This window comes from Carcharodon carcharias, chromosome 9 (assembly GCF_017639515.1).
Source record: "Carcharodon carcharias isolate sCarCar2 chromosome 9, sCarCar2.pri, whole genome shotgun sequence".
Lineage (NCBI taxonomy): Eukaryota > Metazoa > Chordata > Chondrichthyes > Lamniformes > Lamnidae > Carcharodon > Carcharodon carcharias.
The window spans coordinates 57,467,022-57,490,637 of record NC_054475.1 but is presented as its reverse complement, the minus strand read 5'-3'; the positions used below and the strand labels follow the sequence as shown (position 1 = coordinate 57,490,637).

The 23,616-nt window shown below is 53.2% G+C and overlaps 1 protein-coding gene across 1 annotated transcript in view; it reads left to right on the top strand.

Annotated features, from left to right (window-relative positions):
- Positions 1-23,616, top strand: part of LOC121282419 (protein PELPK1-like) — an 88,579-nt gene that overhangs the window by 48,414 nt on the left and 16,549 nt on the right. Inside the window, exons 4-6 of the mRNA XM_041196135.1 lie at positions 12,292-12,417; positions 13,985-14,108; positions 16,181-16,312. Coding sequence (XP_041052069.1) covers positions 12,292-12,417; positions 13,985-14,108; positions 16,181-16,312 — 382 coding nt within the window. The remainder of the gene's footprint in view (positions 1-12,291; positions 12,418-13,984; positions 14,109-16,180; positions 16,313-23,616) is intronic.

The following is a 23,616-nucleotide window of genomic DNA, read 5'->3' as shown; positions in this document are numbered from 1 at the left end:
GTCCAGAGATCCCAAAGTATCTGGGAGCCCAGAGATCCCCAATGTATCCGAAAGTCCAGTGATCACCAATGTACCTGAGGGCCCGAAATCCCCAATGTACCCGAGAGCCCAGGGATCCCCAATTGTACCAAGAGCCCCGCGATCCCCAATGTACCCGAGAGCCCAGACCTCCCCAATAACCCAAGAGCCCGGAGATCCCCAATGTACCCGAGAGCCCGAAGATCTGCAATGGACACGAGAGCCCAGGGATCCCCATTGTACCCGAGAGCCCGAAGATCCCCAATGTACCCGAGAACCCCGAGATCCCCATGTATCTAAGAATCCAGAGATACACAATGTACCCGAGAGCCCAGAAATCCCCAATGAACCCAAGTGCCCAGAAATCCCTAATGCATCTGAGTACAGAGATCCCCAGTGTATCCGAGAATACATAGATCCGCCGAGTACCTGAGAGCCCTTAGATCCCCAATGTACCCGAGAGTCTGAAGATCCCCAATGTACCTGGGAGTCCAGAGATCCCCAATGTATCCTAGAATCCAGTGATCCCCAGTCTACCTGAGAGTCCACAGATCCCCAATGTATCCAAGAATCCAGAGATCCCCACAGTACCTGAGAGTCCAGAGATCCCCAATGTGCCCGAGGGTCCGGAGATCCCCAATGTACCCGAGTGTCCAGAGATCCCCCTTGGACCCGAGAGTCCAGAGATTCGCAATGTACCTGAGAGTCCGGAGATCCCCAATGTATCCGAGAGTTCAGAGATCCCCCATGTTCCTGAGAGTTCAGAGATCCCCAATGTACCCGAGAGCCAAGAGATCTCCAATGTACCCGAGAGCCCAGAGATCCCCAATGTACCCGAGAGCCCAAAGAGCCGCCATGAACCCGAGAGCGCAGAGATCCCAATGTTACCGTGAGCCCAAAGATCCCCAATATGCCCGAGAACCCGTAGATCCCCAATGTATCCGAGAATCCAGAGATCCCCAGTGTACCCGAGAGTCCAGAGATCCCCAAAGTATCTGAGAGCCCAGAGATCCCCAATGTACCCGAGTGTCCAGAAATCCCCAAAGTATCTGAGAGCCCAGAGATCCCCAATGTTCCTGAGCATTCAGAGATCCCCAATGTACCCGGGATTCCATAGATCCCCAAAGTATCTGAGCACCCGGAGATCCCCAATGTACCCGAGTGTCCAGACATCCCCAAGGGATCTGAGGGCCCTGACATCCCCAATGTTCCTGAGAGTTCACAGATCCCCAATGTACCTGAGGGTCCAGAGATCCCCAATGTATCCGAGAGCCCAGAGATCCCCAATGTACCCAAGAGCCCAGAGATCTCCAATGTACCAGACAGCCCAGAAATCCCCATTGTACCCGAGAGCCCAGAAATCCCCAATGCATCTGAGTCCGGAGATCCCCAATGTTACCGAGAGTCCAAAGATCCCCAATGTATATGAGAGCCCAAAGATCCCCAACGTATCCGACAGTCCAGTGGTCACCAATGCACCTGAGGGCCCGAAATTCCCAATATACCCGAGTGCCAAGGGATCCCCAATTGTACCGAGAGCCCCGCAATCCACAATGTACCCGAGAGCCCAGACATCCCCAATGTACCCAAGAGCCCGGAGATCCCCAATGTACCCGAGAGCCCGAAGCTCCGCAATGGACCCGAGAGGCCAGGGATCCCCAATGTACCTGAGAGCCTGAAGATCCCCAATGTACCCGAGAACCCGGAGATCCCCAATGTATCCGTGAATCCAGAGATCACCATTGTACCTGAGAGTCCAGAGATCTCCAAAGTATCTGAGAGCCCAAAGATCCCCAATGTAACTGAGAGTCCAGAAATCCCCAAAGTATCTGAGAGCCCAGAGATCCCCAATGTTCCTGAGTGTTCACAGATCCCCAATTTACCCGAAGGTCCAGAGATCCCCAATGTACCCAATGGTCCAGAGGTCCCCAATGTACCCGAGGGTCCAGAGATACCCAAAGTATCCGAGAGCCCAGAGATCCCCAATGTACCAAGAGAGCCTGGAGATCCCCAATGTACCCGAGAGCCCGAAGGTCCCCAATGTCCCCAATAGCCCGTAGATCCCAATGTATCAAAGAATCCAGATATCCCCAATGCACCTGAGAGCCCTGAAATCCCCAATGTAGCCAAGTGCCCAAAAATCCCCAAGGCATCTGAGTACAGAGATCCCCAATGTACCCGAGAGTCCAGAGATCCCCAAAGTATCCGAGAATCCAGAGATCCGCAGAGCACCCGAGAGCCCGGAGATCCCCAATGTACCCGAGAGTCAGAAGATCCCCAATGTACCTGGGAGTTCAGAGATCCCAAATGCATCCTAGATACCAGACATCCCCAGTCTACCCGAGAGTCCGCAGATCCCCAATATATCCAAGAATCCAGAGATTCTCAGTGTTCCCGAGAGTCCAGAGATCCCCAAAGTATCTGAGAGCCCAGAGATCCCCAATGTACCCGACAGTCCAGAGATCCCCAATGTACCCGGGAGTCCAGAGTTCCCCAATGTTCCTGAGATTTCAGAGATCCCCAATGTATCTGAGAGTCCAGAGATCACCAATCTACCTGAGTGCCCGATATCACCAATGTAACCGAGAGCCCAGGGATCCCCAATTGTACCGAGCGCTCCGGGAGCCCCAATATACCCGACAGCCCAGAGATCCCCAACGTACCCGAGAGCCCGGAGATCCCCAATGCACCCGAGAGGCCAAAGAACCCCCATGTACCCGAGAGCCCAGAGATCCCCAATGTACCTGAGAATCCAACGATCCCCAATGTACCCGAGATCCCAGAGAACCCCAATGTATCCAAGAATCCAGAGATCCCCAGTGTACCCAAGAGTCCAGAGATCCCAAAAGTATCTGAGAGCCCAGAGATCCCCGATGTTCCTGTGAGTTCACAGATCCCCAATGTACCCGAGGGTCCAGAGATCCCCAATGTACCCGAGGGTCCAGAGGTCCCCAATGTACCCGAAGGTCCAGAGATCCCCAAAGTATCCAAGAGCCCAGAGATCCCCAATGTACCAGTGAGCCCGGAGATCCCCAATGTACCCGAGAGCCCAAAGATCCCCAATGTCCCCAATAGCCCGGAGATCCCCGTGCATCTAAGAATCCAGATATCCCCAATGTACTCGAGAGCCCAGAAAACCCCAATGTACCCAAGTGCCCAAAAATCCCCAATTCATCTGAAGACAGAGATCCCCAATATACCCGAGAGTCCAGAGATCCCCAATGTACCCGAGTGTCTTGAAATCCCCAAAGTATCTGAGAGCCCAGAGATTCCCAATGATCCTGAGTGTTCAGAGATCCCCAATGTACCCGAGATTCCAGAGATCCCCAAAGTATCTGAGCACCCGGACATCCCCAATGTACCCGAGTGTCCAGACATCCCCAAGGGATCTGAGGGCCCAGACATCCCCAATGTTCCTGAGAGTTCACAGATCCCCAATGTACCCGAGGGTCCAGAGATCCCCAATGTACCTGAGGGTCCAGAGATCCCCCATGAATCCGAGAGCCCAGAGATCCCCAATGTACCCGAGAGCCCAGAGATCTCCAATGTACCAGAGAGCCCAGAAATTCCTATTGTACCCAAGAGCCCAGAAATCCCCAATGCATCTGAGTCCAGAGGTCCCCAGTGTACCCGAGAGTCCAAAGATCCCCAATGTACCCGAGATCCCAGAGAACCCCAATGTATCCAAGAATCCAGAGATCCCCAGTGTACCCGAGAATAAAGAGATCCCCAAAGTATCTGAGAGCCCAGAGATTCCCAATGTTCCTGAGAGTTCACAGATCCCCAATGTACCCGAGGATCCAGAGATCCCCAATGTACCCAAGGGTCCAGAGGTCCCCAATGTACCCGAGGGTCCAGAGATCCCCAAAGTATCCAAGAGCCCAGAGATCCCCAATGTACCAGAGAGCCCGGAGATCCCCAATGTACCCGAGAGCCCAAAGATCCCCAATGTCCCCAATAGCCCAGAGATCCCCGTGCATCTAACAATCCAGATATCCCCAATGTACCCGAGAGCCCAGAAATCCCCAATGTACCCAAGTGCCCAAAAATCCCCAATGCATCTGAATACAGAGATCCCCAATATACCGGAGAGTCCAGAAATCCCCAATGTATCCGAGAATCCAGAGATCCGCAGAGCACCCGAGAGCCCATAGATCCCCAATGTATCCGAGAGTCAGAAGATCCCCAATGTACCTGGGAGTCTAGAGATCCCCAATGCATCCTAGAATCCAGAGATACCCAGTCTACCTGAGAGTCCGCAGATCCCCAATATATCCAAGAATCCAGAGATCCTCGGTGTACCCGAGAGGCCAGAAATCCCCAAAGTATCTGAGAGCCCAGAGATCCCCAATGTACGCGAGAGTCCAGAGATCCCTAATGTACACGGGAGCCCCGAGTTCCCCACTGTTCCTGAGAGTTCAGAGATCCCCATTGTACCCGAGAGTCCAGAGATCCCCAATGTACCCTAGAGTCAGGAGATCCCCAAGGTATGTGAGAGCCCTGATATCCCCAATGTCCCTGACAGCCCCGAGATCCCCAATGTAGCCGAGAGTCTGGAGATCCCCAAAGTATGTGAGAGCCCAGATATCCCCAATGTCCCTGACAGCCCCGAGATCCCCAATGTACCCGAGGGTCCAGAGATCCCCAATGTATCTGAGAGCCCAGAGATCCCCAATGTACCCGAGAGCCCGGAGATTCCCATTGTACCCGACAGCCCAGAAATCCCCAATGCATCTGAGTCCGCAGATCCCCAATGTACCCGAGAGTCCAATGATCCCCAATGTATCTGAGAGTACAGAGATCCCCAATGCATCTGAGAGCCCAGAGATCCCCAATGTTCCTGAGCATTCAGAGTTCCCCAATATATCCGAGAGTCCAGAGATCCCAAAGTATCTGGGAGCCCAGAGATCCCCAATGTATCCGACAGTCCAGTGAACACCAATGTACCTGAGGGCCCGAAATCCCCAATGTACCCAAGAGCCCAGGGATCCCCAATTGTACCAAGAGCCCCGCGATCCCCAATGTACCCGAGAGCCCAGACCTCCCCAATAACCCGAGAGCCCGGAGATCCCCAATGTACCCGAGAGCCCGAAGATCTGCAATGGACACGAGAGCCCAGGGATCCCCATTGTACCCGAGAGCCCGAAGATCCCCAATGTACCCGAGAACCCCGAGATCCCCATGTATCTAAGAATCCAGAGATCCACAATGTACCCGAGAGCCCAGAAATCCCCAATGAACCCAAGTGCCCAGAAATCCCTAATGCATCTGAGTACAGAGATCCCCAGTGTATCCGAGAATACATAGATCCGCCGAGTACCTGAGAGCCCTTAGATCCCCAATGTACCCGAGAGTCTGAAGATCCCCAATGTACCTGGGAGTCCAGAGATCCCCAATGTATCCTAGAATCCAGTGATCCCCAGTCTACCTGAGAGTCCACAGATCCCCAATGTATCCAAGAATCCAGAGATCCCCACAGTACTTGAGAGTCCAGAGATCCCCAATGTGCCCGAGGGCCCGGAGATCCCTAATGTACCCGAGTGTCCAGATATCCCCCTTGTACCCGAGAGTCCAGAGATTCGTAATGTACCTGAGAGTGCGGAGATCCCCAATGTATCCGAGAGTTCAGAGATCCCCCATGTTCCTGAGTGTTCAGTGATCCCCAATGTACCCGAGAGCCAAGAGATCTCCAATGTACCCGAGAGCCCAGAGATCCCCAATGTACCCGAGAGCTGAAAGAGCCCCCATGAACCTGAGAGCGCAGAGATCCCAATGTTACCGTGAGCCCAAAGATCCCCAATATGCCCGAGAACCCGTAGATCCCCAATGTATCCGAGAATCCAGAGATCCCCAGTGTACCCGAGAGTCCAGAGATCCCCAAAGTATCTGAGAGCCCAGAGATCCCCAATGTACCCGAGTGTCCAGAAATCCCCAAAGTATCTGAGAGCCCAGAGATCCCCAATGTTCCTGAGCATTCAGAGATCCCCAGTGTACCCGGGATTCCATAGATCCCCAAAGTATCTGAGCACCCGGAGATCCCCAATGTACCCGAGTGTCCAGACATCCCCAAGGGATCTGAGGGCCCTGACATCCCCAATATTCCTGAGAGTTCACAGATCCCCAATGTACCCGAGGGTCCAGAGATCTCCAATGTAGCAGACAGCCCAGAAATCCCCATTGCACTCGAGTGCCCAGAAATCCCCAATGCATCTGAGTCCGGAGGTCCCCAGTGTACCCGAGAGTCCAAAGATCTCCAATGTACCAGAGAGCCCAGAAATCCCCATTGTACCCGAGAGCCCAGAAATCCCCAATGCATCTGAGTCCGGAGATCCCCAATGTTACCGAGAGTCCAAAGATCCCCAATGTATATGAGAGCCCAGAGATCCCCAACGTATCCGACAGTCCAGTGATCACCAATGCACCTGAGGGCCTGAAATTCCCAATATACCCGAGAGCCCAGGGATCCCAAATTGTACCGAGAGCTCCGCAATCCCCAATGTACCCGAGAGCCCAGACATCCCCAATGTACCCGAGAGCCCGGAGATCCCCAATGTACCCGAGAGCCCGAAGCTCCGCAATGTATCCGTGAATCCAGAGATCCCCATTGTACCTGAGAGTCCAGAGATCTCCAAAGTATCTGAGAGCCCAAAGATCCCCAATGTAACTGAGAGTCCAGAAATCCCCAAAGTATCTGAGAGCCCAGAGATCCCCAATGTTCCGGAGTGTTCACAGATCCCCAATTTACCCGAAGGTCTAGAGATCCCCAATGTACCCGAGAGCCCAGAAATCCCCAATGTAGCCAAGTGCCCAAAAATCCCCAATGCATCTGAGTACTGAGATCCCCAATGTACCCGAGAGTCCAGAGATCCCCAAAGTATCCAAGAGCCCAGAGATCCCCAATGTACCAGAGAGCCCGGAGATCCCCAATGTACCCGAGAGCCCAAAGATCCCCAATGTCCCCAATAGCCCGGAGATCCCCGTGCATCTAAGAATCCAGATATCCCCAATGTACTCGAGAGCCCAGAAAACCCCAATGTACCCAAGTGCCCAAAAATCCCCAATGCATCTGAAGACAGAGATTCCCAATATACCCGAGAGTCCAGAGATCCCCAATGTACCCGAGTGTCTAGAAATCCCCAAAGTATCTGAGAGCCCAGAGATTCCCAATGATCCTGAGTGTTCAGAGATCCCCAATGTACCCGAGATTCCAGAGATCCCCAAAGTATCTGAGCACCCGGACATCCCCAATGTACCCGAGTGTCCAGACATCCCAAAGGGATCTGAGGGCCCAGACATCCCCAATGTTCCTGAGAGTTCACAGATCCCCAATGTTCCCGAGGGTCCAGAGATCCCCAATGTACCTGAGGGTCCAGAGATCCCCAATGTATCCGAGAGCCCAGAGATCCCCAATGTACCCGAGAGCCCAGAGATCTCCAATGCATCTGAGTCCGGAGGTCCCCAGTGTACCCGAGAGTCCAAAGATCTCCAATGTACCGGAGAGCCCAGAAATCCCCATTGTACCCGAGAGCCCAGAAATCCCCAATGCATCTGAGTCCGGAGATCCCCAATGTACCCGAGAGTCCAAAGATCCCCAATGTATCTGAGAGTCCAGAGATCCCCAAAGTATCTGAGAGCCCAGAGATCCCCAATATTCCCAAGAGCCCAGAGATCCCCAATTGTACCGAGAGCCCCGCGATCCCCAATGTACCCGAGAGTCCAGCCATCCCCAATGTACCCGAGAGCCCGGAGATCCCCAATGTACCCGAGAGCCCGAAGCTCCGCAATGGACCCGAGAGGCCAGGGATCCCCAATGTACCCGAGAGCCTGAAGATCCCCAATGTACCCGAGAACCCGGAGATCCCCAATGTATCCGTGAATCCAGAGATCCCCATTGTACCTGAGAGTCCAGAGATCTCCAAAGTATCTGAGAGCCCAGAGATCCCCAATTTTCCTGAGAGTTCACAGATCCCAATTTACCCGAGGGGCCAGAGATCCCCAATGTATCCGGGATCCAAAGGTCCCCAATGTACCCCAGGCTCCAGAGATCCCCAAAGTGTCCGAGAGCCCAGAGATCCCCAATGTACCAAGAGAGCCCGGAGATCCCGAATGTACTCGAGAGCCAAAAGATCCCCAATGTCCCCAATAGCCCGGAGATCCCCATGTATCAAAGAATCCAGATATCCCCAATGTACCCGAGAGCCCAGAAATCCCCAATGTAGCCAAGTGCCCAAAAATCCCCAATGCATCTGAGTACAGAGATCCCCAATGTACCCGAGAGCCCGGAGATTCCCATTGTACCCGACAGCCCAGAAATCCCCAATGCATCTGAGTCCGCAGATCCCCAATGTACCCGAGAGTCCAATGATCCCCAATGTATCTGAGAGTACAGAGATCCCCAATGCATCTGAGAGCCCAGAGATCCCCAATGTTCCTGAGCATTCAGAGTTCCCCAATATATCCGAGAGTCCAGAGATCCCAAAGTATCTGGGAGCCCAGAGATCCCCAATGTATCCGACAGTCCAGTGAACACCAATGTACCTGAGGGCCCGAAATCCCCAATGTACCCAAGAGCCCAGGGATCCCCAATTGTACCAAGAGCCCCGCGATCCCCAATGTACCCGAGAGCCCGAAGATCTGCAATGGACACGAGAGCCCAGGGATCCCCATTGTACCCGAGAGCCCGAAGATCCCCAATGTACCCGAGAACCCCGAGATCCCCATGTATCTAAGAATCCAGAGATCCACAATGTACCCGAGAGCCCAGAAATCCCCAATGAACCCAAGTGCCCAGAAATCCCTAATGCATCTGAGTACAGAGATCCCCAGTGTATCCGAGAATACATAGATCCGCCGAGTACCTGAGAGCCCTTAGATCCCCAATGTACCCGAGAGTCTGAAGATCCCCAATGTACCTGGGAGTCCAGAGATCCCCAATGTATCCTAGAATCCAGTGATCCCCAGTCTACCTGAGAGTCCACAGATCCCCAATGTATCCAAGAATCCAGAGATCCCCACAGTACCTGAGAGTCCACAGATCCCCAATGTGCCCGAGGGCCCGGAGATCCCCAATGTACCCGAGTGTCCAGGTATCCCCCTTGTACCCGAGAGTCCAGAGATTCGTAATGTACCTGAGAGTCCGGAGATCCCCAATGTATCCGAGAGTTCAGAGATCCCCCATGTTCCTGAGAGTTCAGTGATCCCCAATGTACCCGAGAGCCAAGAGATCTCCAATGTACCCGAGAGCCCAGAGATCCCCAATGTACCCGAGAGCCGAAAGAGCCCCCATGAACCCGAGAGCGCAGAGATCCCAATGTTACCGTGAGCCCAAAGATCCCCAATATGCCCGAGAACCCGTAGATCCCCAATGTATCCGAGAATCCAGAGATCCCCAGTGTACCCGAGAGTCCAGAGATCCCCAAAGTATCTGAGAGCCCAGAGATCCCCAATGTACCCGAGTGTCCAGAAATCCCCAAAGTATCTGAGAGCCCAGAGATCCCCAATGTTCCTGAGCATTCAGAGATCCCCAATGTACCCGGGATTCCATAGATCCCCAAAGTATCTGAGCACCCGGAGATCCCCAATGTACCCGAGTGTCCAGACATCCCCAAGGGATCTGAGGGCCCTGACATCCCCAATGTTCCTGAGAGTTCACAGATCCCCAATGTACCCGAGGGTCCAGAGATCCCCAATGTACCTGAGGGTCCAGAGATCCCCAATGTATCCGAGAGCCCAGAGATCCCCAATGTACCCGAGAGCCCAGAGATCTCCAATGTAGCAGACAGCCCAGAAATCCCCATTGCACTCGAGTGCCCAGAAATCCCCAATGCATCTGAGTCCGGAGGTCCCCAGTGTACCCGAGAGTCCAAAGATCTCCAATGTACCAGAGAGCCCAGAAATCCCCATTGTACCCGAGAGCCCAGAAATCCCCAATGCATCTGAGTCCGGAGATCCCCAATGTTACCGAGAGTCCAAAGATCCCCAATGTATATGAGAGCCCAGAGATCCCCAACGTATCCGACAGTCCAGTGATCACCAATGCACCTGAGGGCCTGAAATTCCCAATATACCCGAGAGCCCAGGGATCCCAAATTGTACCGAGAGCTCCGCAATCCCCAATGTACCCGAGAGCCCAGACATCCCCAATGTACCCGAGAGCCCGGAGATCCCCAATGTACCCGAGAGCCCGAAGCTCCGCAATGTATCCGTGAATCCAGAGATCCCCATTGTACCTGAGAGTCCAGAGATCTCCAAAGTATCTGAGAGCCCAAAGATCCCCAATGTAACTGAGAGTCCAGAAATCCCCAAAGTATCTGAGAGCCCAGAGATCCCCAATGTTCCTGAGTGTTCACAGATCCCCAATTTACCCGAAGGTCTAGAGATCCCCAATGTACCCGAGGGTCCAGAGGTCCCCAATGCACCCGAGAGCCCAGAAATCCCCAATGTAGCCAAGTGCCCAAAAATCCTCAATGCATCTGAGTACAGAGATCCCCAATGTACCCGAGAGTCCAGAGATCCCCAAAGTATCCAAGAGCCCAGAGATCCCCAATGTACCCGAGAGCCCAAAGATCCCCAATGTCCCCAATAGCCCGGAGATCCCCGTGCATCTAAGAATCCAGATATCCCCAATGTACTCGAGAGCCCAGAAAACCCCAATGTACCCAAGTGCCCAAAAATCCCCAATGCATCTGAAGACAGAGATCCCCAATATACCCGAGTGTCTAGAAATCCCCAAAGTATCTGAGAGCCCAGAGATTCCCAATGATCCTGAGTGTTCAGAGATCCCCAATGTACCCGAGATTCCAGAGATCCCCAAAGTATCTGAGCACCCGGACATCCCCAATGTACCCGAGTGTCCAGACATCCCCAAGGGATCTGAGGGCCCAGACATCCCCAATGTTCCTGAGAGTTCACAGATCCCCAATGTACCCGAGGGTCCAGAGATCCCCAATGTACCTGAGGGTCCAGAGATCCCCAATGTACCCGAGAGCCCAGAGATCTCCAATGCATCTGAGTCCGGAGGTCCCCAGTGTACCCGAGAGTCCAAAGATCTCCAATGTACCGGAGAGCCCAGAAATCCCCATTGTACCCGAGAGCCCAGAAATCCCCAATGCATCTGAGTCCGGAGATCCCCAATGTACCCGAGAGTCCAAAGATCCTCAATGTATCTGAGAGTCCAGAGATCCCCAAAGTATCTGAGAGCCCAGAGATCCCCAATATTCCCAAGAGCCCAGAGATCCCCAATTGTACCGAGAGCCCCGCGATCCCCAATGTACCAGAGAGTCCAGCCATCCCCAATGTACCCGAGAGCCCGAAGCTCCGCAATGGACCCGAGAGGCCAGGGATCCCCAATGTACCCGAGAGACTGAAGATCCCCAATGTACCCGAGAACCCGGAGATCCCCAATATATCCGTGAATCCAGAGATCTCCATTGTACCTGAGAGTCCAGAGATCTCCAAAGTATCTGAGAGCCCAGAGATCCCCACTTTTCCTGAGAGTTCACAGATCCCCAATTTACCCGAGGGGCCAGAGATCCCCAATGTACCCGTGGATCCAAAGGTCCCCAATGTACCCCAGGCTCCAGAGATCCCCAAAGTGTCCGAGAGCCCAGAGATCCCCAATGTACCAAGAGAGCCCGGAGATCCCGAATGTACTCGAGAGCCAAAAGATCCCCAGTGTCCCCAATAGCCCGGAGATCCCCATGTATCAAAGAATCCAGATATCCCCAATGTACCCGAGAGCCCAGAAATCCCCAATGTAGCCAAGTGCCCAAAAATCCCCAATGCATCTGAGTACAGAGATCCCCAATGTACCCGAGAGTCCAGAGATCCCCAATGTATCTGAGAATCCAGAGATCCGCAGAGCACCCGAGAGCCTGTAGATCCCAATGTACCCGAGAGTCAGAAGATCCCCAATGTACCTGGGAGTCTAGAGATCCCCAATGTATCCTAGAATCCAGAGATCCCCAGTCTACCTGAGAGTCTGCAGATCCCCAATATATCCAAGAATCCAGAGATCCTCAGTGTTCCCGAGAGTCCAGAGATCCCCAAAGTATCTGAGAGCCCAGAGATCACAATGTACCCGAGAGTCCAGAGATCCCCAATGTACTCGAGCGTCCAGAGTTCCCCAATGTTCCGGAGAGTTCAGAGATCCCCAATGTACCTGAGAGTCCAAAGATTGCAAATGTATCCGAGCGGCCAGAGCTCCCCAATGTATCTCAGATTTCAGAGATCCCCAATGTTCCTGAGAGTTCAGTGATCCCCAATGTACCCGAGAGTCCAGAGATCCCCAATGTGGCCGAGATCCCAGAGAACCCCAATGTATCTGAGAGTCCAGAGATCACCAATGTACATGAGGGCCCGAAATCACCAATGTACCCGAGAGCCCAGGGATCCCCAATTGTACCGAGAGCTCCGGGAGCCCCAATGTACCCGACAGCCCAGAGATCCCCAATGTACCCGAGAGGCCAAAGATCCCCCATGTAACCGAGAGCCCAGAGATCCCCAATGTACCTGAGAACCCAAAGATCCCCAATGTACCCGAGATCCCAGACAACCCCAATGTATCCAAGAATCCAGAGATCCCCAGTGTACCCGAGAGTCCAGAAATCCCCAAAGTATCTGAGAGCCCAGAGATCCCCAATGTTCCTGAGAGTTCACAGATCCCCAATGTACCCGAGGATCCAGAGATCGCCAATGAACCCAAGGGTCCAGAGGTCCCCAATGTACCCGAGGGTCCAGAGATCCCCAAAGTATCCAAGAGCCCAGAGATCCCCAATGTACCAGAGAGCCCGGAGATCCCCAATGTACCCGAGAGCCCAAAGATCCCCAATGTCCCCAATAGCCCGGAGATCCCCGTGCATCTAAGAATCCAGATATCCCCAATGTACCCGAGAGCCCAGAAATCCCCAATGTACCCAAGTGCCCAAAAATCCCCAATGCATCTGAATACAGAGATCCCCAATATACCGGAGAGTCCAGAAATCCCCAATGTATCCGAGAATCCAGAGATCCTCAGAGCACCCGAGAGCCCATAGATCCCCAATGTATCCGAGAGTCAGAAGATCCCCAATGTACCTGGGAGTCTAGAGATCCCCAATGCATCCTAGAATCCAGAGATACCCAGTCTACCTGAGAGTCCGCAGATCCCCAATATATCCAATGATTTCCAGAGATCCTCGGTGTACCCGAGAGGCCAGAAATCCCCAAAGTATCTGAGAGCCCAGAGATCCCCACTGTACCCGAGAGTCCAGAGATCCCTTATGTACCCGGGAGTCCCGAGTTCTCCAATGTTCCTGAGAGTTCAGAGATCCCCAATGTACCCGAGAGTCAGGAGATCCCCAAGGTATGTGAGAGCCCAGATATCCCCAATGTCCGTGAGAGCCCAGAGATCCCCAATGTAGCCGAGAGTCTGGAGATCCCCAAAGTATGTGAGAGCCCAGATATCCCCAATGTCCCTGACAGCCCCGAGATCCCCAATGTACCCGAGGGTCCAGAGATCCCCAATGTATCTGAGAGCCCAGAGATCCCCAATGTACCCGAGAGCTCGGAGATTCCCATTGTACCCGACAGCCCAGAAATCCCCAATGCATCTGAGTCCGCAGATCCCCAATGTACCCGAGAGTCCAATGATCCCCAATGTATCTGAGAGTACAGAGATCCCCAATGCATCTGAGAGCCCAGAGATCCCCAATGTTCCTGAGCATTCAGAGTTCCCCAATATATCCGAGAGTCCAGAGAGCCCAAAGTATCTGGGAGCCCAGAGATCCCCAATGTATCTGACAGTCCAGTGACCACCAATGTACCTGAGGGCCTGAAATCCCCAATGTACCCGAGAGCCCAGGGATCCCCAATTGTACCAAGAGCCCCGCGATCCCCAATGTACCCGAGAGCCCAGACCTCCCCAATAACCTGAGAGCCCGGAGATCCCCAATGTACCCGAGAACCCAGAGATCCCCATGTATCTAAGAATCCAGAGATCCACAATATACCCGAGAGCACAGAAATCCCCAATGAACCCAAGTGCCCAGAAATCCCTAATGCATCTGAGTACGGAGATCCCCAGTGTATCCGAGAATACATAGATCCGCCGAGTACCTGAGAGCCCTTAGATCCCCAATGTACCCGAGAGTCCGAAGATCCCGAATGTACCGGGGAGTCCAGAGATCCCCAATGTATCCTAGAATCCAGTGATCCCCAGTCTACCTGAGAGTCCACAGATCCCCAATGTTTCCAAGAATCCAGAGATCCCCACTGTACCTAAGAGTCCAGAGATCCCCAATGTGCCCGAGGTTCCGGAGATCCCCAATGTACCTGTGTGTCCAGATATCCCCCTTGTACCCGAGAGTCCAGAGATTCGCAATGTACCTGAGAGTCCGGAGATCCCCAATGTATCCGAGAGTTCAGGGATCCCCCATGTTCCTGAGAGTTCAGAGATCCCCAATGTACCCGAGAGCCAAGAGATCCCCAATGTACCCGAGAGCCCAGAGATCCCCAATGTACCCGAGAGTCCAGAGATCCCCAATGTACCCGGGAGTCCGGAGTTCCCCAATGTTCCTGAGTGTTCAGAGATCTCTAATGTACCCGAGATTCCAGAGATCCCCAATTTACCCGAGAGTCAGGAGATCCTCAAAGTATGTGAGAGCCCAGATATCCCCAATGACCCTGAGAGCCCAGAGATCCCCAATGTAGCCGAGAGTCCGGAGATCCCCAAAATATGTGAGAGCCCAGATATCCCCAATGTCCCTGACAGCCCTGAGATCCCCAATGTACCTAAAGGTCCAGAGATCCCCAATGTACCCGAGGGCCCAGAGATCCCCAATGTACCCGAGAGTCCAGAGATTCCCAATGTACCCAGGATTCCAGAGTTCCCCAATGTTCCTGAGAGTTCAGAGATCCCCATTGTACCCGAGAGTCCAGAGATTCCCAATGTACCTGAGAGTCCGGAGATCCCCAATGTATCAGAGAGTTCAGAGATCCCCCATGTTCCTGAGAGTTCCATGATCCTCAGTGTACCCGAAAGTCTAGAGATCCCCAAAGTATCTGAGAGCCCTGAAATCCCCAATGTACCCGAGAGTCCAGAGATCCCCAATGTACCCGGGAGTCCAGAGTTCCCCAATGTTCCTGAAAGTTCAGAGATCCCTAATGTACCCGAGAGTCCAGAGATCCCTAATGTACCCGATTGTCAGGAGATCCCCAAAGTATGTGAGAGCCCAGATATCCCCAATGTTCCTGAGAGCCCAGAGATCCCCAATGTAGCCGAGAGTCCGGAGATCGCCAAAGTACGAGAGAGCCCAGATATCCCCAATGTCCCTGACAGCCCCGATATCCTCAATGTACCTAAGGGTCCAGAGATAAGGGTCCCAATGTACCCGAAGGTCCAGAGATCCCCAGTGTACCTGAGAGCCCGGAGATCCCCAATGTACCTGAGAGCCCGGAGATCCCCAATGGACCCGAGAGCACGGAGATCCCAAATGTCCCCGAGCGCCCGAAGATCCGCAATGTTCCCAAGAGACCGGAGATCCCCATTGTACCCGAGAGCCCAGAAATCACCAATTCACCCGAGCTCCCAGAAATCCCCAATATACCCGAGAGTCTAGAGATCCCCAATGTATCTGAGTGTCCAGAGATCCCCAATGTATCTGAGGGTTCAGAGATCCCCAATGTTCCTGAGAGTTCAGAGATCCCCAATGTACCCGAGAGTCCAGAGATCCCCCATGTTCCTGAGATTTCAGAGATCCCCAACGTACCCGAGAGTCCAAAGATCCCCAATGTAGCTGAGATCCCAGAGATCGCCAATGTATCTGAGAGTCCAGAGATCACCAATGTACCTGAGGGCCCGAAATCACCAATGTACCCGAGAGCCCAGGGATCCCCAATCTTACCGAGAGCCCCGGGATTTCCAACGTACCCGAGAGCCCAGAAATCCCCAATGTACCCGAGAGTCCAGAGATCCCCAATGAACCCGGGAGTCCAGAGATCCCCAATGTACCCGGGAGTCCAGAGTTCCCCAATGATCCTGAGAGTTCAGAGATCCCCAATGTATCTGAGTGTCCAGAGATCCCCAATGTATCTGACAGTTCAGAGATCCCCAAACTTCCTGAGAGTTCAGAGATCCCCAATGTACCCAAGATCCCAGAGATCCCCCATGTTCCTGAGATTTCAGAGATCCGCAACGTACCCGAGAATCCAGAGATCCCCAATGTAGCTGAGATCGCAGAGATCCAAGATGTATCTGAGAGTCCAGAGATCACTAATGTACCTAAGGGCCCGAAATCAACAATTTACACGAGAGCCCGTAGATCCCCAATGTACCCGAGAGCCCGAAGATCCCCCATGTTCCCGAGAGCACGGAGATCCCCAATGTACCCGAGAGCCCGAACATCCCCCATGTACCCGAGAGCCCAGAGATCCCCAATGTACCTGAGAGTTCAGAGATCCCCAATGTACCCGGGAGTCCAGAGTTACCCAATGTACCTCAGAGTTCAGAGATCCCCAATGTACCTGAGAGTCCAGAGATCCCCAATGTATCTGAGTGTCCAGAGATCCCCAATGTATCTGACAGTTCAGAGATCCCCTATGTTCCTGAGTGTTCAGAGATCCCCAATGTACCCGAGAGTCCAGAGATCCCCAATGTGGCCGAGATCCCAGAGATCCCCAATGTATCTGAGAGTCCAGAGACCACCAATTTACCTGAGGGACCGAAATCACCAATGTATCCGAGAGCCCAAGGATCCCCAATGTACTCGACAACCCAGAGATCCCCAATGCACCTGAGGGCCTGGAGATCCCCAATGTACCCGAGAGACCAGAGATCCCCAATGTACCTGAGAACATCAAGATCCCCAATGTACCCGAGATCCCAGAGAACCCCAATGTATCCAAGAAACCAGATATCCCTAGTGTACCCTAGAGTCCAGAGATCCCCAAAGTATCTGAGAGCGCTGAGATCCCCAATGTAACCGAGAGTACAGAAATCCCCAAAGTATCTGAGCGCCCAGAGATCCCCAATGTTCCTGAGAGTTCAGAGATCCCCAATGTTCCTGAGAGTTCAGAGATCCCCAATGTACCCGGGGGTCCAGAGATCCCCAAAGTATCTGAGCGCCCGGAGTTCCCCAATGTACCCGAGAGTCCAGACATCCCCAAAGGATCTGAGGGCCAAGAGATCCACAATGTTCTTGAGAGTTCACAAATCCCCAATGTACCCGAGGGTCCAGAGATCCACAATGTACCCGAGGATCCAGAAATCCACAATGTACCCAAAGGTCCAGAAATCCCCAATGTATCCGAGAGCCCAGAGATCCCCAATGTACCCGAGAGCCCGGAGATCCCCAATGTACCCGAGAGTCCAATGATCCCCAATGTATCTGAGAGTACAGAGATCCCCAATGCATCTGAGTGCCCAGAGATCACCACTGTTGCTGAGCGTTCAGAGATCCCCAATATACCCGAGACTCCAGATATCCCCAAAGTATCTGAGAGCCTAGAGATCCCCAATGTATCCGACAGTCCAGTGATCACCAATGTACCTGAGGGCCCTAAATCCCCAATGTACCCGAGAGCCCAGGGAACCCCATTTGTACCAAGAGCCCCGCGATCCCCAATGTACCCAAGAGCCCAGACATCCCCAAATTACCCGAGAGCCCGGACATCCCAAATGTACCCGAGAGCCCGAAGATCCGCAATAGACACGAGAGCCCAGGGATCCCCATTGTACCCGATAGCCCGAAGATCCCCAATGTACCCGAGAACCCAGAGATCCCCAAGTATCTAAGAATCCAGAGATCCCCAATGTACCCGAGAGCCCAGAAATCCCCAATGAACCCAAGTGCCCAAAAATCCCGAAAGCATCTGAGTACGGAGATCCCCAGTGTATCCGAGAATACATAGATCCGCCAAGTACCTGAGAACCCGTAGATCCCCAATGTACCTGAGAGTCTGAAGATCCTCAATGTACCTGGAAGTCCAGAGATCCCCAATGTATCCTAGAATCCAGTGATCCCCAGTCTACCTGAGAGTCCACAGATCCGCAATGTATCCAAGAATCCAGAGATCCCCAATGTACCTGAGAGTCCAGTGATCCCCAATGTGCCTGAGGGTCCGGAGATCCCCAATGTACCCGAATGTCCAGAGATCCCCCTTGTACCCGAGAGTCCAGAGATTCCCAATGTACCTTAGAGCCCGGAGATCCCCAATGTATCCGAGAGTTCAGAGATCCCCCATGTTCCTGAGAGCTCTGAGATCCTCAGTGTACCCGAGAGTCCAGGGATCCCCAAAGTATCTGAGAGCCCAGATATCCCCAATGTTCCTGAGAGCCCAGAGATCCCCAATGTAGCCGAGAGTCCGGAGATCCCCAATGTATGTGAGAGCCCAGATATCCCCAATGTCCCTGACAGCCCCGAGATCCTCAATGTACCTAAGGGTCCAAAGATCCCCAATGTACCCGAAGGTCCAGAGATCCCCAGTGTACCTGAGAGCCCAGAGATCCCCAATGTACCTGAGAGCCCGGAGATCCCCAATGGACCCGAGAGCACGGAGATCCCAAATGTACCCGAGCGCCCGAAGATCCGCAATGTACCCAAGAGACCGAAGATCCCCATTGTACCCGAGAGCCCAGAAATCGCCAATTCACCCGAGCTCCCAGAAATCCCCAATTTACCCGAGAGTCCAGAGATCCCCAATGTATCCGAGTGTCCAGAGATCCCCAATGTATCTGAGAGTTCAGAGATCCCCAATGTTCCTGAGAGTTCAGAGATCCCCAATGTACCCGAGAGTCCAGCGATCCCCCATGTTCCTGAGATTTCAGAGATCCCCAATGTACCCGAGAGTCCAAAGATCCCCAATGTAGCTGAGATCCCAGAGATCGCCAATGTATCTGAGAGTCCAGAGATCACCAATATACCTGAGGGCCCGAAATGACCAATGTACCCGAGAGCCAGGGATCCCCAATTTTACTGAGAGCTCCAGGATCCCCAATGTACCCGAGAGCCCAGAGATTCACAATGTAGCCGAGAGTCCAGAGATCCCCAATGAACCCGGGAGTCCAGAGATCCCCAATGTACCTGGGAGTCCAGAGTTCCACAGTGATCCTGAGAGTTCAGAGATCCCCAATGTACCTGAGAGTCCAGAGATTCCCAATGTATCTGAGTGTCCAGAGATCCCCAATGTATCTGACAGTTCAGAGATCCCCAAACTTCCTGAGAGTTCAGAGATCCCCAATGTACCCAAGAGTTCAGAGATCCCCCATGTTCCTGAGATTTCAGAGATCTGCAACGTACCCGAGAGTCCAGAGATCCCCAATGTAGCTGAGATCGCAGAGATCCAAGATGTATCTGAGAGTCCAGAGATCACTAATGTACCTGAGGGCCCGAAATCACCAATGTACACGAGAGCCCGGAGATCCCCAATGTACCCGAGAGCCCGAAGATCCCCCAGGTACCCGAGAGCACGGAGATCCCCAATGTACCCGAGAGCCCGAAGATCCCCCATGTACCCGAGAGCCCAGAGATCCCCAATGTACCCGAGAGTTCAGAGATCCCCAATGTACCCGGGAGTCCAGAGTTCCCCAATGATCCTGAGAGTTCAGAGATCCCCAATGTACTTGAGAGTCCAGAGATCCCCAAAGTATCTGAGTGTCCAGAGATCCCGAATGTATCTGACAGTTCAGAGATCCCCTATGTTCCTGAGTGTTCAGAGATCCCCAATGTACCTGAGAGTCCAGAGATCCCCAATGTGGCCGAGATCCCAAAGATCCCCAATGTATCTGAGAGTCCAGAGATCACCAATGTACCTGAGGGACTGAAATCACCAATGTACCCGAGAGCCCAAGGATCCCCAATGTACTCGACAGCTCAGAGATCCCAAATGCACCTGAGGGCCTGGAGATCCCCAATGTACCCGAGAGCCCAGAGATCCCCAATGTACCTGAGAACCCAAAGATCCCCAATGTACCCGAGATCCCAGAGAACCCCAATGTATCCAAGAAACCAGAGAGCCCGAAGATCCCCAATGTACCCAAGAGACCGGAGATACGAAATGTACCCGAGAGCCCAGAAATCGCCAATGCACCTGAGTGTCCAGAAATTCCCAATATACCCGAGAGTCCAGAGATCCGCAATATATCCGAGTATCCAGAGATCCCCAATGTATCTGAGAGTCCAGAGATCACCAATGTTCCTGAGAGTTCAGAGATCCCCAATGTACCCGAGAGTCCAGAGATCCCCCATGTTCCTGAGATTTCAGAGATCCCCAACATACCCGAGAGTCCAGAGATCCACAATGTAGCTGAGATCCCAGAGAACCCCAATGTATCTGAGAGTCCAGAGATCACCAACGTACCTGAGGGCCCGAAATCACCAATGTACCCGAGAGCCCAAAGATCCCCCATGTAACCAAGAGCCCAGAGATCCCGAATGTACCCGAGAATACAGAGATCCCCAGTGTACCCGAGAGTCCAGAGATCCCCAAGGAATCTGAGAGCCCAGAGTTCCTCAATGATCTCGAGAGTCCTGAAATCCAGAAAATATCTGAGAGCCCAGAGATCCCCAATGTATCCGACAGTCCAGTGATCACCAATGTACCTGAGGGCCCTAAATCCCCAATGTACCCGAGAGCCCAGGGAACCCCATTTGTACCAAGAGCGCCGCGATCCCCAATGTACCCGAGAGCCCAGACATCCCCAAAGTACCCGAGATCCCGGACATCCACAATGTACCCGAGAGCCCGAAGATCCGCAATAGACACGAGAGCCCAGGGATCCCCATTGTACCCGATAGCCCGAAGATCCCCAATGTACCCGAGAACCCAGAGCTCCCCAAGTATCTATGAATCCAGAGATCCCCAATGTACCCGAGAGCCCAGAAATCCCCAATGAACCCAAGTGCCCAAAAATCCCGAAAGCATCTGAGTACGGAGATCCCCAGTGTATCCGAGAATACATAGATCCGCCGAGTACCTGAGAACCCGTAGATCCCCAATGTACCTGAGAGTCTGAAGATCCCCAATGTACCTGGGAGTCCAGAGATCCCCAATGTATCCTAGAATCCAGTGATCCCCAGTCTACCTGAGAGTCCACAGATCCCCAATGTATCCAAGAATCCAGAGATCCCCAATGTACCTGAGAGTCCAGTGATCCCCAATGTGCCCGAGGGTCCGGAGATCCCCAATGTACCCGAATGTCCAGAGATCCCCCTTGTACCCGAGAGTCCAGAGATTCCCAATATACCTTAGAGCCCGGAGATCCCCAATGTATCCGAGATTTCAGAGATCCCCCATGTTCCTGAGAGCTCTGAGATCCTAAGTGTACCCGAGAGTCCAGGGATCCCCGAAGAATCTGAGAGCCCAGAGATCCCCAATGTACCTGAAAGTCCTGAGATCCACAGTGTACCCGGGAGTTCAGAGCTCCCCAATGTTCCTGAGAGTTCAGAGATCCCTAATGTACCCGAGAGTCCAGAGATCCCCAATGTACCCGAGAGTCAGGAGATCCCCAAAGTATGTGAGAGCCCAGATATCCCCAATGTCCCTGAGAGCCCAGAGATCCCCAAAGTAGCCGAGAGACCGGAGATCCCCAAAATATGTGAGAGCCCAGATATTCCCAATGTCCCTGACAACCCCGAGATCCCCAATGTACCTAAGGGTCCAGAGATCCCCAATGTACCCGAGGGTCCAGAGATCCCCAGTGTACCCGAGAGCCCAGAAATCACCAATGCACCCGAGAGTCCAGAAATCCCCAATATACCCGAGAGTCCAGAGATCCCCAATATTTCCGAGTATCCAGAGATCCCCAATGTATCTAGAGTCCAGAGATCACCAAAGTTCCTGAGAGTTCAGAGATCCCCAATGTACCTGAGAGTCCAGATATCCCCCATGTTCCTGAGATTTCAGAGATCCCCAACATTCCCGAGAGTCCAGAGATCTACAATGTAGCTGAGATCCCAGAGAACCCCAATGTATCTGAGAGTCCAGAGATCACCAACGTACCTGAGGGCCCGAAATCACCAATGTACCCGAGAGCCCAAAGATCCCCCATGTAGCCAAGAGCCCAGAGATCCCGAATGTACCCGAGAATACAGAGATCCCCAGTGTACCCGAGAGTCCAGAGATCCCCAAGGAATCTGAGAGCCCAGAGATCCTCAATGATCTCGAGAGTCCAGAAATCCCCAAAGTATCTGAGAGCCTAGAGATCCCCAATGTATCCGACAGTCCAGTGATCACCAATGTACCTGAGGGCCCTAAATCCCCAATGTACCCGAGAGCCCAGGGAACCCCATTTGTACCAAGAGCGCCGCGATCCCCAATGTACCCGAGAGCCCAGACATCCCCAAAGTACCCGAGATCCCGGACATCCACAATGTACCCGAGAGCCCGAAGATCCGCAATAGACACGAGAGCCCAGGGATCCCCATTGTACCCGATAGCCCGAAGATCCCCAATGTACCCGAGAACCCAGAGATCCCCAAGTATCTATGAATCCAGAGATCCCCAATGTACCCGAGAGCCCAGAAATCCCCAATGAACCCAAGTGCCCAAAAATCCCGAAAGCATCTGAGTACGGAGATCCCCAGTGTATCCGAGAATACATAGATCCGCCGAGTACCTGAGAACCTGTAGATCCCCAATGTACCTGAGAGTCTGAAGATCCCCAATGTACCTGGGAGTCCAGAGATCCCCAATGTATCCTAGAATCCAGTGATCCCCAGTCTACCTGAGAGTCCACAGATCCCCAATGTATCCAAGAATCCAGAGATCCCCAATGTACATGAGAGTCCAGTGATCCCCAATGTGCCCGAGGGTCCGGAGATCCCCAATGTACCCGAATGTCCAGAGATCCCCCTTGTACCCGAGAGTCCAGAGATCCCCCTTGTACCCGAGAGTCCAGAGATTCCCAATGTACCTTAGAGCCCGGAGATCCCCAATGTATCCGAGAGTTCAGAGATCCCCCATGTTCCTGAGAGCTCTGAGATCCTCAGTGTACCCGAGAGTCCAGGGATCCCCAAAGTATCTGAGAGCCCAGATATCCCCAATGTTCCTGAGAGCCCAGAGATCCCCAATGTAGCCGAGAGTCCGGAGATCCCCAATGTATGTGAGAGCCCAGATATCCCCAACGTCCCTGACAGCCCCGAGATCCTCAATGTACCTAAGGGTCCAAAGATCCCCAATGTACCCGAAGGTCCAGAGATCCCCAGTGTACCTGAGAGCCCAGAGATCCCCAATGTACCTGAGAGCCCGGAGATCCCCAATGGACCCGAGAGCACGGAGATCCCAAATGTACCCGAGCGCCCGAAGATCCGCAATGTACCCAAGAGACCGAAGATCCCCATTGTACCCGAGAGCCCAGAAATCGCCAATTCACCCGAGCTCCCAGAAATCCCCAATTTACCCGAGAGTCCAGAGATTCCCAATGTATCCGAGTGTCCAGAGATCCCCAATGTATCTGAGAGTTCAGAGATCCCCAATGTTCCTGAGAGTTCAGAGATCCCCAATGTACCCGAGAGTCCAGCGATCCCCCATGTTCCTGAGATTTCAGAGATCCCCAATGTACCCGAGAGTCCAAAGATCCCCAATGTAGCTGAGATCCCAGAGATCGCCAATGTATCTGAGAGT